The sequence below is a fragment of the Spinacia oleracea genome, chromosome 5 (assembly GCF_020520425.1).
Source record: "Spinacia oleracea cultivar Varoflay chromosome 5, BTI_SOV_V1, whole genome shotgun sequence".
NCBI lineage: Eukaryota > Viridiplantae > Streptophyta > Magnoliopsida > Caryophyllales > Amaranthaceae > Spinacia > Spinacia oleracea.
In genome coordinates this window covers 2683270-2700118 of record NC_079491.1, presented here as the reverse complement: position 1 = coordinate 2700118, position 16849 = coordinate 2683270, and the positions used below count along the sequence as shown (strand labels likewise).

Sequence of the window (16849 nt, the reverse complement as noted above, 5' to 3'; positions counted from 1 at the left end):
CCCTTTATAGAATAGTCTATAGTATCTCCTTCACAATTTAAATGAACCAAATTGTATTAAATATATCACTAATGCCAAGATTTATGTAAAGTCTAATGCAAATTTGTAATCTATACTATTTTTCATAGTGAAACAATCTGGTTGAAAAAAGTCAAAACAAGATTATTTAGTGACTAAAATCATTTAGAACGGAGTGCGGAGTATAATGTAAACTTTCTCATGTGTTTCGTCTTATACAAGTTCAAATTCGTTTATATAAATTATATTGAGAATCTGATATTGTTTTCAGATATTACGTTAAATATACCCTGCACAAATGATCGTTCAACTGATGATGACGCCTCCCTCTGTGTATTCAACCTACATGCCCAAAAATACATCAGTACTCTTTCCATCTTGCAATTAAGAAACATAAAAGAGAAACTCAAATATTTTGTAAAAGATGGTCAAATAATAATTTTAAAATATCAGTGCGTGCACGAGACGTAATCTAGTAAAAAATAAATAAAGCTGGTACTAGAATAGGAGAACATACCAGTTAACATCTAGCAAACGGGTAGTTTTGAACAACTCTCCATTCTTTGAGCTAAGTTGTTCCTCCAACAATGGACATCCTCTAACCTGTAAATACTGCAAACTACGCAGACGTTGCATAACATCTTGACAAGGAAGACGCTTCAATTTCGGCAACGAAACAAGCCTCAACGTCTTAAGACACGTTAATTTCCCTAACCAGTCCGGTAACAATTCGAGACACTCAAATTCACTTATTCCCAGACTCTGCAATCCTACTAAATGTTGAATCTGCTGAGGAAGAGACGAGCAAAGAGAACTGTCATCACACAAAAACTCCGTACATGCCAAATCCATTCGAAGAAGAGACGAGCAAACAGGACTGTTTTTACACAAGTCTGCTGGTAATAATTCATCAGTATATAAAGTTGTTAAACGTGTCAGACTAGCTAACCCTGTTAGCTCAATCCTGTTGTTCCTTCTTCTGTTGCTTCCGCCCTGACATGATGCAAGAACTAGAACACGAAGGTGTGTTAATGGCGAAAGATCTGGAAGATTATCAATGTTGCTACCATCTATTATCAGTTCTTCAAGGTGTCTGCAGTAGGAGTTGAACCCGTGTATTGGAAATGTAATACTCAACCAGTAACAATTTTTTACTGACAGAAACCTCAAACTGGGGAGGTTTTCCAGGGTGAGATTTCCCTCGGCGTGTGTAAAGTGATTCAGTTTCAAAGATACGAGATTGTATAGTGTAAACCAGAAAGGGAGAATCGTGCCACCGTAAAATGAAACTTCAAGAGTTGATAGATTCTCATGGGGTTGTAACACTTCCAGGATTTCATTCATATGGTATGATGATGATGATGATTTACCTAGAGTTATTGACCATTTTAGGATTAACCTATCAACACTCAACAACCTTCTTAAGTTAAGAGTTTGTGCTTCTTCAACGCCATTTACACATTCTAAACCTTGGATTTTCAATGTACCCTTAAGTTTACTCAATGAACCTAACTCACTTAATCTACCACCCCAATCTTCTCTCAAATCGATTGTTGGTATAGTTTGTAGGGCACTCAAACGACCTAAACCAACCGGGATCCCGATTTCTTGGTACTTTCCTGCACAAATGTGCCTTAGATTTACTAAATTACCAACTTCTTTTGTAACAATAGGGAAGTGTTTGCTTCCATATAATGTACCATTAGACAAAACCCTCAATGTTTGTAAGTGGTAAAGTTTAGTGATCACCTTTGGAAGTGTCACGAATTCGTTCCCGGAGATATCTAGGTACCTCAAATGCTTTAAACAACTCACCGACTCTGGTAACTCTTTAAGTCCTAGGTTACACAAACATAACACCCTTAAGTTCTTAGACAGACTTATGAATTTTAAGCTTTTATACAGCCGCTGATAAAAGGACTGTTGACTGTAATAGTATGTACGGAACTTCTTACAGAATGTGGCAGTAGTAGAACGATCATCATGTATCTTCTTCTCTCCCAAATTCAACAACTCGAGATCAGTAGCAACAACACGAGCAAGAGACAATACAAGATCATGTATCTTAAACGTTTCAACACTCCCAAACTCATCAAATTCAGCTTCTTGGAAGAAAGAACTATTTAACAAAATGTACAAGTACTCTTTCCCAATAAGCTCCATTTTATCACTATGTTGCAAAAACCCTTGAGCCATCCACAACTGAATCAACTTCTCCCCTTCAATCACCTCATCTTCCTTGAAAATGGCACAATAGGAAAAACATCTTTTCAAACCCATGTTTGGCAAGTAATGGAAACTTAGTTTCAATGAAGGCAAAATCCCAAGTTTATCTTCCTTACCCCAAACATCACTTTCCTCAATTTCTCTCCACTTCTTTATACTTTGATCCCTTAACAAGTCCCCAAGTGCTCTAATAGCTAAAGGAACACCACCACATTTCTTCATCATCCTCTTTGCTATAACATATCCCTCACCACTCGCGGCTACTAGGTTGTCATCACCCCTCATTCTGGCCACCAATAATGACCAACTATCGTACTCATTCAACCCTTTTATTTGATAGATGGCCGCCTTTTGTAAGGCTATTTCACCATATGTATCCATCTTTGCCACCACATTTTTGGCTCGCGAAGTCACTAACATGCTAGTACCTTTTGATCCACCTATCTCTTGCAAAGCACACCTAAATGGTTCCCAATCAAATGTATCCCAAACATCATCTAGTACAAGTAAGTACCTCTTTCCGTTTAGCTTTTCTTGAAGTTTTTTAACTATTGCTAGACTATCTGACAAATTTGAAGCTTCTTTGTAAAGGAGTTGAACCATTTTCTTCAAAATGTCTGTTTGATCAAAGGTGTAAGAAACAACTAGCCAAATAACATGGGAATTGAAGCATTCCATCACTTGTTTTGCCTTGGAAACTCGTTTGCTCAATGCCGTCTTTCCTAAGCCTATATATCATTAACATATAGAGTGTGTAAATAATCCATTATTATTTATTTTAACAAAAGTATTTCCATTTTCATTTTTTTAAAACAAAAGTTTCAATTTGTAGAACAATAGAACATGCCATTTTATTTGGAAAATGTTACATGTACGCCACCATTAATTTGTTGACACATCATTCAAACCCACCAAAAAATGAGAATGAAAGTCAATAAATATGTCATTTAAACCAATAGAAAAGCATGGTGCACATATAGTAACAACCACTTTATTTTGTCTTAAATCTTGAGAGATTTTCTTTTGTAGAACAACTAATTGGGCATTTGATATAAAATTTTAAAAAATACTCCCTCTATAGTTTTCTGGAGTCACATCTACGGTTTCTAGCCGTATTTGTCTAGAAGTCTTACTTTTACGCCCACTCCTCAATTGTTTATTATTTTTATGATCCCACTTAAATCATAAATAATTCCATTCTTTTTGTAACTTTTACACCCCACTTGTGTATTTTTATTTTTCTTTACTGTCAACTATTTCACTTACATCATTATTATATCAAATTCAACTATTTTTCCTTAATAGTCGTACCGATCAACATGTCATATAACTCCTAAAAACATACGGAATGAGTAAGCTAATTAAGGTGATCATATGCAGGGGTGCACAATAATTCAGGGTACCCTAAATCGAAACCAAAACCTGTTACGGTTCTGGAATCGAAACCTATTGTTACCCCTAAATCCCTAATCATATGTTTTGTTCATATAATATAATTTAACCAAAGTATGAAAAAAATTATGAGTAAGCAAAAAAAAATGTAATATTGAGTAGTGAAATTACCAGCCAAGCCAACAATTCCAACGACAGTAAGATCTCTTGTATTATTACTTGGATGACATAGCAACTCCATAATCCGAGTTATATCATCATCCCTTCCAACAAGAAACTGATCATCCACCCATTTTCGCCGATTTTGTTGTATCTTCCCATCTTCAATCTCAGAACTATTATCACCATTAACAACCTTAATAGGTTTAACTCCAAGTTTCTTAGCATCACAATACACACTTTCTATCAATTTCCTCATCTCTCTTACTCTTCGTGCCATAAAATGGCGCGAAAAGGGAAAACTAACTCGATCTTTAAGCTTGTGTTTAGCTTTTCTGGTTAGAGTACTCTGTTTTAGAGCTTCATATGAACACTCGTCGAGTAAATCGTCTGCATCATAGGCTATGTTGTTAACTTTGTTGAGCCAATTAACCAGTAAAAGGTTGTTGTTGTTGGATTGAAAGGAAGTAGATTGTAATAATAAACTTAATGTTGTGAGTTGAGTTTCAAGTTGTTGTAATTCTCTGTTAAAACTCAACCCCAGTTTGATTTCTTCGCTAATTCGTGACAGTAATCTTGCGAGTATACCGTGAGTTTCTGATGCGATTAGACCGCCTACTGCATTTTCCATAATTCCACTCATTTTTTCCCTTTTCAGATTGTCAGACTCTACAAAGTTCAAGATCAGAAGTTTAGTGTTTTTTTTTTGGTTTTTGGTTTTTGGTTTGCTTAATTGAATTGAATTGAAAGTAACAAAGAGAAGATTGAGTGTTTTTGAGAAAGTGAAGGTGGTGTGAAAGGGAGAAGAAAACAGGGGAGGACATTTTGAGTCAAATGTGATCGCATCATATATTCATGGAAAATTTATCAAATACAACCTAATAAAGTTCTCTATTTGTCAATTACAACCTTAAATTTCTAATTTTGTCAATTACAACCTTAAATTTATAAATCTATTTTAAATTACAACCCAAAATCATTTTCCGACAAAAATTACCGGAAGATGATGTCATAACGTTATTAAAAAAAATACGAAGTATATAATATCTATATATAAAAAAAAAGTTCGATTTATTCTTTTTGGTTTTAATTCTTATTTATCGATTTTTTTTAATAGAAATTATGTAATTATTATTTTTAATAACATTATGACATCATCTTACGGTGAATTTTTCCGGCAAATAACTCCGGATTGTAATTTAAAATGCATGTATAAGTTTAAGGTTGTAATTGGCAAAATTAGAAATTTGAGTTTGTAATTGATAAATTGAAAACTTTATTAGGTTGTATTTGGCAAATTTTTTTATTCATATTTGATTTATGGATCATTGAATAATTGGTGGTTGAAGACCTTGAAGTCATAGTTGGGTAGTTTGGTGGGCCAGGTTGTGTTACGTTTAGTCGTACAAGTTACAAGTTACAAGTCCCACTTGACTTGAATTTAGATAGCTACCGGCCTACCCCCCAACTAGAGATGTCAAAACAGATCATCGGGTTGAGTTCGGATTGAGTCATCTCGAGTTTCGGATTGTGTCGGGTTAGTTTATCACTTGGATGCAGGTTGGGTTTGGTTGGCTTAATTTCCGAGCAGGTCATATCGAGAATTTTTCATTCGGGTGGAAGTTGGGTTCGGGTCCAGTCATGTTGGATCTTATATAGTCAGGTTTGTAGCAGCTAATCTCGGGTTTGAGGACAAGTTCGAATCGGATAATTTTCGAGTTGGTTAAAATTCAGATTGTGTTCACTCTCAAACACAGGTTAAGACCGAGTCAATAACTGATTGGTCATCTCAAAATACTCAAGCGTAAAATATTTACTCCACAGGTCGAGTCACTAACATGTTATGTGGTAAAAGTCGGGTTAAGGTCATTGGCAGGTCGGGTATTGAATCGGGTTCGGATCATTGTTCGGTCGGATCAGTTCGGTTATCGATCATCTTCCGGTCGGGTGTAGGGTGTCGTGCTAGGGTCATACAACACCGGGTTAAAGTCGGTTATCGATTTTTTCGGGTCGGAAACATGTCGGGTTTTGGATTACCTGTTTTACCAAAATTTTGGGTCATGGTCGGTTATGGGTTCAGTCGGTTCAGATCGGATTTTCGGATCGGGTCAGTTTTTTACAGCTCTACCCCCAACACCCGTAAAAAGTCAATACAATTACAAATACGGAAATAGAATTCGAACGTGACCTGTCATATAACGTTTTCAATCTTAAGTTTTAACCATTAAGTCAATATCTAATTTGTTTTATTTCTCAATGTAAGAAACATATTGACTAGTAGTCTAGTACCACTACAAGAATTTGTATCTTCAACGACAACCTAATTACGACGGGTCAAAAATCCTGTCGCAAAATCCTTTTGCGACGGGGCAAACAATCAAACAATGACGGGAATAACCGTCGCAGATGTCTTTTATGACGGGTTTACGACGAATTTACGACGGGATTTTCTATTAACGACGCCCCCCTTTTATGACGGGTTCGCGGCAGGAAATCCCGTCGTTAATCAACGATTATTGGCCTTTCGCGACGGGATGTCCCGTCGTTAATAGTACAATTTCTTGTAGTGTACTCCTCAATGTAACCGTTAAATATTATATGCACGTTTTCTAGAAAAGGTAAGAAAGTTGACATATCAAAACCTGTAGTGGAGATTAGGAATCTTCATCTCCATCTCCATCTCCATCTCCAGAGTAATCTGACTAGAGCTAGCTAACTCCAAATGCAAAGTTAACCATTAAATTAATGTCACTTAAAATTTTAAGCTAATTAACTTTCTTGCTAGTTTGTTCAATGGTAAGTTGTACTTCATACTAAACTAGCTTGATATTTAAATGCTTCCCCCACTTTGGGCCCATTTACGTTGAGGCCTGAACAAGCTGGAAGCCCAAGTCGCAAAAGGAATCCAAAAAACGCGACTCCAAGGCTAAATACAAAGATGGCGCTATGGCCCAATTCGCTAGGCCCAGAAGCCGCACAGCCCAAATGCTAAGAGTTAAAAGCTACTATAAATACGTGATATTCTCCATTATGACAAGGTACTTGACATTTATTTATTATACTCGGATATCTTAGTAATCTTACTGAGAATTATTATCATCTCCGTGCACTTGCTAACTTAGGCATCGAAGAAGATTTTCTCGAAAAATCCCAGGGCAAGTTCATGTTTCGCAGGTGCTCACCTGTCAGTCAGGCCCAAATTCGCTTCAACACAGACATATGGTCATGTTCGGCAAAATTAGCGGTAGCGGGTAGCGGTTAGCGGTTGAGTAGCGGGTAGCGGTTAAAGTAGCGAGTAGCGGTGAATAGTAGCGGGTAACGGTTAGCTGTCAAAGTAGCGGTAACTAATATGAGTGTTCGGTAAAAGTAGCGGTTGATATTATAAAAATATAAATAAAAGCAAGAATATTATTTATAACTTTATTATAAATTTGTCAAACGCTACCCGCTACCTTAAACGCTACTAATTTTAACGTTTGACAAAAGCTACCCAACCGCTACCTCAACCGCTAACCGTTACCTAAATCGCTACTTTACCAAACACTTACAAATTTTACAAGTAGCGTCTTGACTAGGTCAAAACGCTACCCGCTACCTCAAACGCTACCGCCGAACACGCCCATATCATATCTTTTTAGGAATTATTTACACTCGAAACAAGATGAAAATAAAAGTGAGTAGAACCCAAAAAAAAAAAAAAAAAAACACGAAAGAAGTATTGTGATGATACCAAGTACTCCGTACTTAATTGGATGTATCTTGCAAAAGTTGATAATTTTAAAATGAAATATTGGACAACATTTCAGAATATTGATTATGGGTACAACTACAAGTACACTTGCCATCATCATTAATCGGTAAGATAAACATAAGGATTAGATGTTTGATAACATAATTACTGTTCTTGAACCATCACTACACATGATTGTGTCCTCACCATCTTAATCTACATCCTATACATATATAATTAGTCGTATTAAAGATGGAGTATTATATCCGTTATTGTTTAATATTATTGACCCGTCAGTTGTTACTTTTAGTAGGCAAGGAAAAGATGTTTTATCAGGTCGAATCCGCACATAGGTTAACCCAACTCGTGTTGGAGACTTGAAGGGCAAAACTCCTTGAAAGTGGGGTAAACCTAATCAGCTATGGCTTGGCCCGTTGGCCCAATTCGACCCGGCCCAAAAAAGTTCTGTTTGGGGACCCCAAAATATGCGTTTTAAACCAAAATTCCAGCCCAGTTCGAAAAGCCCGCACCAATTTTATTGATCTAGGCATGATTTTTTGCGTTAAAGCCCGCCTCGACCCGAATTTAACCTCTAAAGTGAGGGATGAGCCGGGTCAAGGAATCACCACTCCAGTGCCCCAAGTGAAGATTAATTCTACAACCTCTTGGTTTCGAGATACAATCATTTTCACTAGATTAAATAGTAAATAGTAATAATCTGTCCCATTAATTGTAATTAAATAGTCATACGTGCTATAAAGTTTTCATTCATAGCATTTGGTGAGATGTGGGTAGAATCATGGCCTATAGTTGTGTTAATAAAATTATGTGACCTTTTATTTATTTATTCTATTTATTAAATTATGGAAAATAAATCAAATTAGAGAAGATAACTACGTCAATGGATTTATTTTATACATTTTATAGAGCCATGTGAGAAGGACAAAGTACAAGTCTAATTAAAGCCATGAGAAACCATGTTCAATTCTAACAATATTAATCATATGACCAACTCTAAATTCTTTAACCATGTGCAATGTGCTAGACAACCTTAAACATATCATGCATTCACACTTCTTATGTTTCAATTTATATTTGTCTTTATTTTATAAAAGAAGAGTGCTAAGATGCCTTATACAGTTATACGTGATTTAAAGCGAGTATAGATATTAAATTTTCAATGGCACTACTCACTAGGCAGATTTCTTACCCATAAATCTATTATAGGTAGTTGAATCTGAAGTTCATCGATCTTGTATAACGCAACGGACTATCATATTACATCATGAATCAGGATGACATTTTTCATATGAAGTATATGGTCCTCCATATTATAACTTCTGCTTGTAATAGTCCAAGGATTATTCTTGCATGGACCTGGTCCACAATAATATTAGTGTGGACCCAAAATCAATAATTTTCTCTAGCACCATTTTTACATTCATAGTGACCTTTATTGTTCGTATAGTAACTATAATAAATTAAACACCAAAATTCTCAGACATAGTAACCATCTTTTGAAGCATAGTAACCCTATGTTTTTAAAAGCGGATTGTGACTTAAAATCACATTATCCAAGTACAACATGTATCAACGACACTAATTTAATATATTTTTTCATAATAATCTTAATAAAATGTCAAAATAAATTAGGAACAAGTTGTTGACTTTATTTTAAGGCATGGTCCACAATAAATTTAGTGTGAACCAAGTCCATCTAAGAATTGATGATAGTCCAATGACCGAGCTAACTATAAGTTCATAACAAAATTAATTATCTATCAATATTATATTAGGCAAATTTGCCAAAAACAACCTTTTATAATCCATTTTTTGCGAGAAACAACCTTTTAAATATTTTTTTGCGAAAAAGGACCTTAAACTAAAAAAACTTGCGAGAGACAATCTTTTTGTCTTTTCCGGCGTTGACTACTCATTTCCGGCATTGACTTTGCCGGTTTTGCTAACTTCACCCTTTTCCCCTCAAAATCAAAAGACAAATTTGCCAAAAACAACCTTTTATAACCTACTATTTTGCGAGAAACAACCTTTTAAAAAAAATTGCGAATAAGGACCTTAAACTAAAAAAAAACTTGCGAAAGACAACCATTATGGGTTTTCTGACGTTGACCACTAATTTCCGGCCTTGACTTTCCATTTGCAGTTCAAATGTTTTCGTTTTTTTCTTATTTACACCCATTTCCCTCCATATTCTCTCATATAAAAGTAGTTGATTAAAACCTAAAAAACAAATTACAATTGATTAATGGTATACTTAGATATCTCCTTATTTCGAAACCCTTACCTTTATAAACTTCATGCATATAGTAGAGATAATCTCAAGCTAATTGCCTCTCCGCAACACAAAAATACATTACCTAGCATATACAAGAAAAAACACCTAATTTCACCACCCTTTTCCAGTCAAATTAACAATATCCTTGATGTTTTTAGTAGAGTAAAAAAAATCTTAATTCCATGCACTCACTAGTTAAGGCTTAATTCGATGTTCATGGGTGACGGATGATGAGGAGTAAAAGATGCTATGGAACATGATTCGGGTTGTAGTTTGATTCAATTCAAACAATTAGGAATTAATTCAATACTGTTTTCATCCAGAAATTCGATTCAATTTAAACAATTGGGATAAATTATAACTTTCATGCATTGCAATTACACAAAATTTATTAACCAATCTTACCAAATTGTAGATGAAGAGAGTCGAGAATGATTGAAATGAGACAAAAAGGTTGTCTCTCGTAAGTTTTTTTTTTTTTTATTTAAGGTCCTTTTTCGCAATTTTTTTTTAAAGGTTGTTTATCGCAAAAATTGGTTATAAAAGGTTGTTTTTGGCAAATTTGCCTTTGATTTTTACGGGAAAAAAGATGGGGTAGCAAAACCGGCAAAGTCAATGCCGGAAATGAGTAGTCAACACCGGAAAATACAAAAAGGTTGTCTCTCGCAAATTTTTTTTAGTTTAAGGTCTTTTTTCGCAAAAAAATATTTAAAAGGTTGTTTCTCGCAAAAAATAGGTTATAAAAGGTTGTTTTTGGCAAATTTGCCATTATATTACCATATTAGTGATTTATTAGTATTTTCACTTTTAACTTCTTATTTGAAAGACCTAAAAGATGCATTTATCCTTTTCAATTTTTATTTCCTTTAATGGATTTATGAATGGTTTTTGGAAATAAGAAAAATTGAAAACCAAGCAAATATTATTTTAATCTTATTTTTGGGCCAATAAGTTTGATGTTGGTTGAGGTTTAACGGTCAATCGATTTCCCATAGCCCAAACTACAAAGGACGTCTTTGTCATTCCACCCCACCAACAAATTTCTTCAATTTTAATCATCAAAATTAAAATCTTCCATTTTTTTTGTTTGCCTTCTTCCTTGTATTTCGCTTCATCTCCTCCGATCCATCTTCAACCTCCATTCAAGGTACCCTCTTTTTCTCTCTCCTCCTCTTCCTTCTTTCTTATCTCTCCTGAATTTTAGCTTCCATTGAATTTTTATTTCATTTTATTGTTTTGAGTTATCAGGATTCTTACCTTTTCCCTCACTCCTGATGTATGAAATTTCTGGGCATTTGAAGTTAATCACCTTCCATTTTTGGTTTTCTTTGATGTTCTAGAAATTTCATCATCTGGGTTTCATACGAAATTGGCAATTCTGTAATGGGTATTTCTTTTTTGGGGGGAAATTGAAGGAATTGGGCATTGTTATATTGACTTTTAGTATTTGGGACGAATTGCATTTTTGTTAATTTGTTGTTTTTATATGATTGAGCTGGGATTTATCGCATTTGGGTGTCATATGTGAAAATTTAATATTTGATTAGGTGATTGATTATATGTTATTGTAGGTGGATGTTGATTGTGAGCTGGTTTATGGATTGTGAATTGTGACATTTTTGGTGTTTTTAGGGTCTGAATTTGGGATGGGACTATCATTATCGATCTCGAAACGCTGGAATTCAAGTTGTTTGCATAAGCTGGATTTCCATTTATGCCCAATTGGAGTGTTTGGTTCATTGTAAGAACCCTTGTAAGAAAGAATATATGGCAACAAAAGGAGCCTTCCCAATTAAAGTGGATAGTAATTTACACGGTTTTGCACGCGTGTTAAAATCAGCCGCGTGTGAGTGGTTGTTGCTGTTTCTCTTACTACTTGATGCAGCATTTTCATATTTCCTTACAAAATTTGCTCAGTATTGTGAGCTACAGTTGCCTTGCATATTATGTTCTAGGCTTGATCATATCTTAGGAAAAGAAAATCCGGAATTCTATATAAATCTTCTTTGTAAAAACCACAAATCAGAGATATCATCTTTAGTTTCTTGTCATAACCATGGCAAACTTGTCGATGTTCATGGAATGTGTGAAGAATGTCTTTTGTCGTTTGCAAAGAACGAGTCAAGTGAAGAAACATACAAAATCTTGGTGGGTAAATTAGGATCAGAGTGTATTCAGAAACCACTAGTAAATTTGGATTCTGGTTCTGGTTCTTCTTTGACTACAAAGTTCTGTTCTTGTTGTTCTAAGCCGTGGAGATCTAGACCAAATGTGCAGAAGTTTGTCCGGTCAAAACTACCATCAACACCTATTTCTAATCCTGAGATTTCCCTACCAAATAGTCAAGAGGGGTTGAAGAACAGAAGGGATAGGTTTTCTGTGTCAACTAAACCTCTCATTATAGGAAGTACAGATTTTGATTCCTTGTCTCATGTGGGGTACACTGAAGTAAAGATCAGTTCAGATTCTGACTCGGATTTCCCGTTTTCCGATGATGAGGAACTGATCACTGTGCCTCAAACTCGGAAAAAGGACGAATTTCTATCACGATCCGGTTCCAACTTCACCCCGAAGAATCAGTATGATTTTGTTTTGCCACCCGTCCAACGTCAGAAATCAACTCCTGTCACTAGCAATCTTATGTTTCCGTATCTTGAACCTGAAAAAGGCGAAACAACAACTCCAAGGTTTCTTGTATCTGATGGTGATTTAAGGCAGAAGGGAATTGGAGAGCTAAATTGGCAACAGCTTATCAAGAAAACAAGTCCTGTAACACCTGAGCTAGTTATGCTTGATGATATTCCTCTATCATCTAGTGCTCCAAAGGTTTCACCAGCTGTTTCAGCAGATGAGGGTGACAGAGTTTCACTCTCGAAGAATTTGGATGTTTCTGGTTATTCAGATTTTATTTCTCATAAAACTGCTTCACCATTCGAAAACATGCAATTGTCTGCTAGATTATCAAAAGAGAACTGTAAGTTCATATTTCCTGTAATCTCACTCTTTTTGGTTTTAGTCTGTTTATGTATTGCGATTTCATTTGGTTTATAAAGTTTTTACTGTTCATCCAAACCCCTTGTTTCTTGATTACTGTATTCTTGTATAACTACTTCCAGGTATTGAAACTAAGGTAAATGGTGACAAGGGACACAGTTCTGCCATGAATAATTGGGAATCTATTGATCTGCATAGCACCTCAACTGTTTCTTCTATAAAGAAAGATGTTGCATTTGTGCTCAATAGTAGTTATGTCATTGATGCAAGAGAACTTACCCCTGTCCCTGTTAAGGGCGTTAAAGCTTCATGCCTTTTGTCAGAAGAAATCGATATAAGAGCTTGCAATGGTATTGAATCAGGTGAGGAATTGTCTGTTTCAAAAGTATCAGACCCACAAACAGATTCATCATCAAGCAATAGTAGTTCTTCCATTGGTGCAACAGAACTTACCCCTGTCACTATTAAGGACGTTAAAGCTACATGCCTTTTGTCTGAAGAAATAGGCGTAAGAGCATGCAGTAGTATTGGATCAATTGGATCAGGTGAGGAATCATCGGTTTCAAAAGTATCAGATCCACGAACGGATTCATTTTCAAGCAATAGTAGTTATGCCATTGGTGCAAAGGAACTTACGCCTGTCACTATTAAGGACGTTAAAGCTACATGCCTTTTGTCAGAAGAAATTGGCGTAAGAGAATGCAGTGGTATTGGATCAGGTGAAGAATCATCTGTTTCAAAAGTATCAGATTCATTTTCAAGCAATAGTAGTTATGCCATTGGTGCAACAGAACCTACCCCTGTCACTGTTAAGGGCGTTAAAGCTTCACGCCTTTTGTCAGAAGAAATTGGCGTAAGAGAATGCAGTGGTATTGGATCAGGTGAAGAATTGTCTGTTTCAAAAGTATCAGACTCACAAACAGATTCATCATCAAGCAATATGTATCCTTCGATGAATGGTCACTCAGATGAGCCACAGAAGACTGAAAGTTCTAGTTCTAATGAATCCCTGATGCCTCCAAAATCACCAAGTATGGAGAGGTCTCAGTCCCTTGAATCTCTAGAAGAAAGTGTAAGTGTAAGTGAAATTGAAGGTGAAAGTCTTGTTGACAAGTTGAGAAGACAGGTTGATTATGACAAGAAATGCATCAAAAACTTGCACAAGGAGCTAGAAGAAGAGAGAAATGCACAGAGTATAGAGAGGTCTCAATCTCTAGAAGAAAGTGTAAGTGAAATTGAAGGTGAAAGTCTTGTTAACAAGTTGAGACGGCAGGCTGATTTTGATAAGAAATGCATCAGAAATTTGCACAAGGAGCTAGAAGAAGAGAGAAATGCACCACGTATAGAGAGGTCTCAATCCCTTGAATTTGTAGAAGAAAGTGTAAGTGAAATTGAAGGTCAAAGTCTTGTCGACAAGTTGAGACGGCAGGCTGAATTTGATAAGAAATGCATCAAAAATTTGCACAAGGAGCTAGAAGAAGAGAGAAATGCAGAATTTGTAGAAGAAAGTGTAAGTGAAATTGAAGGTGAAAGTCTTGTTGACAAGTTGAGACGGCAGGTTGATTATGATAAGAAATGCATTAAAAACTTGCACAAGGAGCTAGAAGAAGAGAGAAATGCACCAAATATAGAGAGGTCTCAATCCCTTGAATTTCTTGAAGAAAGTGTTAGTGAAATTGAAGGTGAAAGTCTTGTTGATAAATTGAGACGGCAAGTTGATTATGACAAGAAATGCATCAACAATTTGCACAAGGAGCTAGAAGAAGAGAGAAATGCAGCTGCAATTGCTGCAAATCAAGCTATGGCAATGATAACTAAGTTGCAAGAAGATAAGGCGGCACTTAACATGGAGGCTCTTCAATATCTGAGGATGATGGAAGAACAAGCAGAGTACGATGTGGATGCCCTAGAAAAGGCTAATGACATGATTGCTGAAAAGGAGAAAGAAATACAGGAATTGGAGGCAGAGCTTGACTTTTTTAGAATAAAGTATCCTGAAGATTTTCCGGAAATGAACGAGGATGTTTCGTCTACAGAGGATGCACAAGGTTCTGAAAGTATTGTAAATGAGAGGTCGTAGGATTGAATATGGTTTTGCACTGCACATCCTTGAATGTCCTACAACATCTCAAAGCTTGCAGGGTATGTTTTTTCCTGGCACCTTTTTTCTTATTCCTTGCTTTTTCTGGATTTTAAGTGATGTTTGGTTGCACTTGGGAATTTATATTTCCCTTGTATTTGCAATTCCTATGTGTTTTAGCTTCCTAGGAATTGAGTATTCTTGTTTGGTTGAGCATAGGAATGTTAGAATTCCCATTGGAAGTTCTACTTACCAAAGTTCCTATGCTCATGTCAACCAAACAACCTCTTAGCTCTTCACTTCCTAGGAAATGAAACTTCCCATGCATCATAATGTCAACCAAACTAGCCCTTATAATGCAATACAGGACAAATTCTTATGGAGTAGATGTTTTCTGACTCTGGAAGGACCCAATTATGAAACTGGCTTAATCTCTTTTGTTTACTATCTACCAAAACGACTTTCCTTATATGTATTTTGGTATACTTCTAATTAGATGGCAAACAAACTAAGAGCATGTCTGGTATACATTTAGGAAAGGAAATGGAAAGGAAATAAATAAGAAGGGGAAAGGGTAATGTTCATTTTAGGAATATAGGTTGTTTGATATACCTCGGGATATGAATCACTTGTAACAAATAGGGATTGATGAGGGTAATGGTATTTTGACCATAGGGTTGGGAGAGCTAACAAATGGTGGTAATGGTTACCCTTAGGAAAAGGATTGTGTTACCACACTTTTCATACCAAACATTAGGTAATGGAAATAGTTAAGTGATTCCATTTCCATCACTTACAAACCCACTATACCAAACATTCTCTAAGTTAATTTCAGCAAATACGTAGTTTATTATCCAAACTATTACCACTATTGAATTGTTTAACCTGAATACATACATATTTGAGTTTGCTCAAATGTTTAACCTGAATACACTGAAGTTTATACAGGCTTCTGTGTGTTGACGTTTGGAATTGCAATGCCAATAGTTTGTACTCCGTGTAACCTTTATACCCCAATTTTTTTTTATATTGGACCAAACTTAAGATCTTGTGAATTGACCTTTAGTTTTCCTGAAAACAGATTTGCGCTGGAAGCGAAAGGACAAAAGGATTGAATGCATCAGCCTGTGGTGAGTGATTTCAAGAGAGGAGAGGCCATGCTAACTTTCAGCAGCTGCTTAGATGTTATCATGAAGAAAGTTTTTATTAAGGTATCTGCTCAATACTTCTATAAAAAAAATGATCAGTGAAGTCTGCCAAAATGTGTGCATCCCTCATTTTTTGCCCAGGGTGCATCTCTTGTAGATATTCTCAGAACTGGATGATTATTGATTAGTATGTATATCGGTGTGCGTGCGCTTATATGATATGTTTTCAATTGTTTTCTAGAGGTTGAATCCAATCAGCCAACCCTGCACCTGGTTGCATCTGAACTATGTAAAGCTTTTGATCCCCAGTTGAGTTGATTTGATTTTTCTTGTAATCCTCACAGCTTAGGAATACCACTGTTTTTGCAACTACAGACATACTTGGTGTCTTATGATTCTTATATTCTATTGATGCTCATCACTCATGCTGGCATATGCATATATGATTAAAGATGGTTGTGGCCCGGCCCAAGGTCCAACCCTCACGAGCACGAAAAAGCCACCGGGCCAAGGCCCAACTCGTTAGGACCATAGGAAAAGCCCGACCCGGCCCAGCCCGAGCACAAAGTCGTGGATGGGGCTTGGCCGCTTGGGCCGCATATTATTTGAAAAAAACACGACAAGGCACGGCGCGACAAAGCACACTAAATTTAGTAAAATAAGGCTTAAACACGACGGTGTTTTGATATTCTCGGCCCGACCCGGCCTGCGGCCATCTTTATATATGATCTCATGACTCAGTTTATTTCTTTGTTGCTATGAGAAGTTTCAGTTCTGTAGTCAAAATGTGTCGTGAATTATATTAT

The 16849-nt window shown here is 36.0% G+C and overlaps 2 protein-coding genes across 3 annotated transcripts; one reads left to right on the top strand and one right to left on the bottom strand.

Annotated features, from left to right (window-relative positions):
- Positions 1–141: 141 nt before the first annotated feature.
- Positions 142–4625, bottom strand: LOC110784061 (putative disease resistance protein RGA3). The gene is made up of 3 exons (XM_021988462.2): positions 3808–4625; positions 536–2972; positions 142–360 (listed from the first exon to the last, which is right to left on the bottom strand). The coding sequence occupies exons 1-3, from the start codon at positions 4436–4438 to the stop codon at positions 261–263; spliced, it is 3168 nt and encodes a 1055-aa protein (XP_021844154.2). The 5' UTR covers positions 4439–4625; the 3' UTR covers positions 142–260.
- Positions 4626–10812: 6187 nt separating this feature from the next.
- On the top strand, positions 10813–16442 carry LOC110784069 (probable myosin-binding protein 4). Of its 2 annotated transcripts, none has more exons than XM_021988480.2 (4): positions 10813–10968; positions 11454–12795; positions 12938–14957; positions 15977–16442. In XM_021988480.2, the coding sequence occupies exons 2-3, from the start codon at positions 11589–11591 to the stop codon at positions 14893–14895; spliced, it is 3165 nt and encodes a 1054-aa protein (XP_021844172.2). In that variant the 5' UTR covers positions 10813–10968; positions 11454–11588; the 3' UTR covers positions 14896–14957; positions 15977–16442. The 2 variants fall into 2 exon arrangements, with proteins under 2 accessions (XP_021844172.2, XP_021844166.2); XM_021988474.2 differs by having other exon boundaries at positions 10817–10968; positions 11393–12795.
- Positions 16443–16849: the final 407 nt, after the last annotated feature.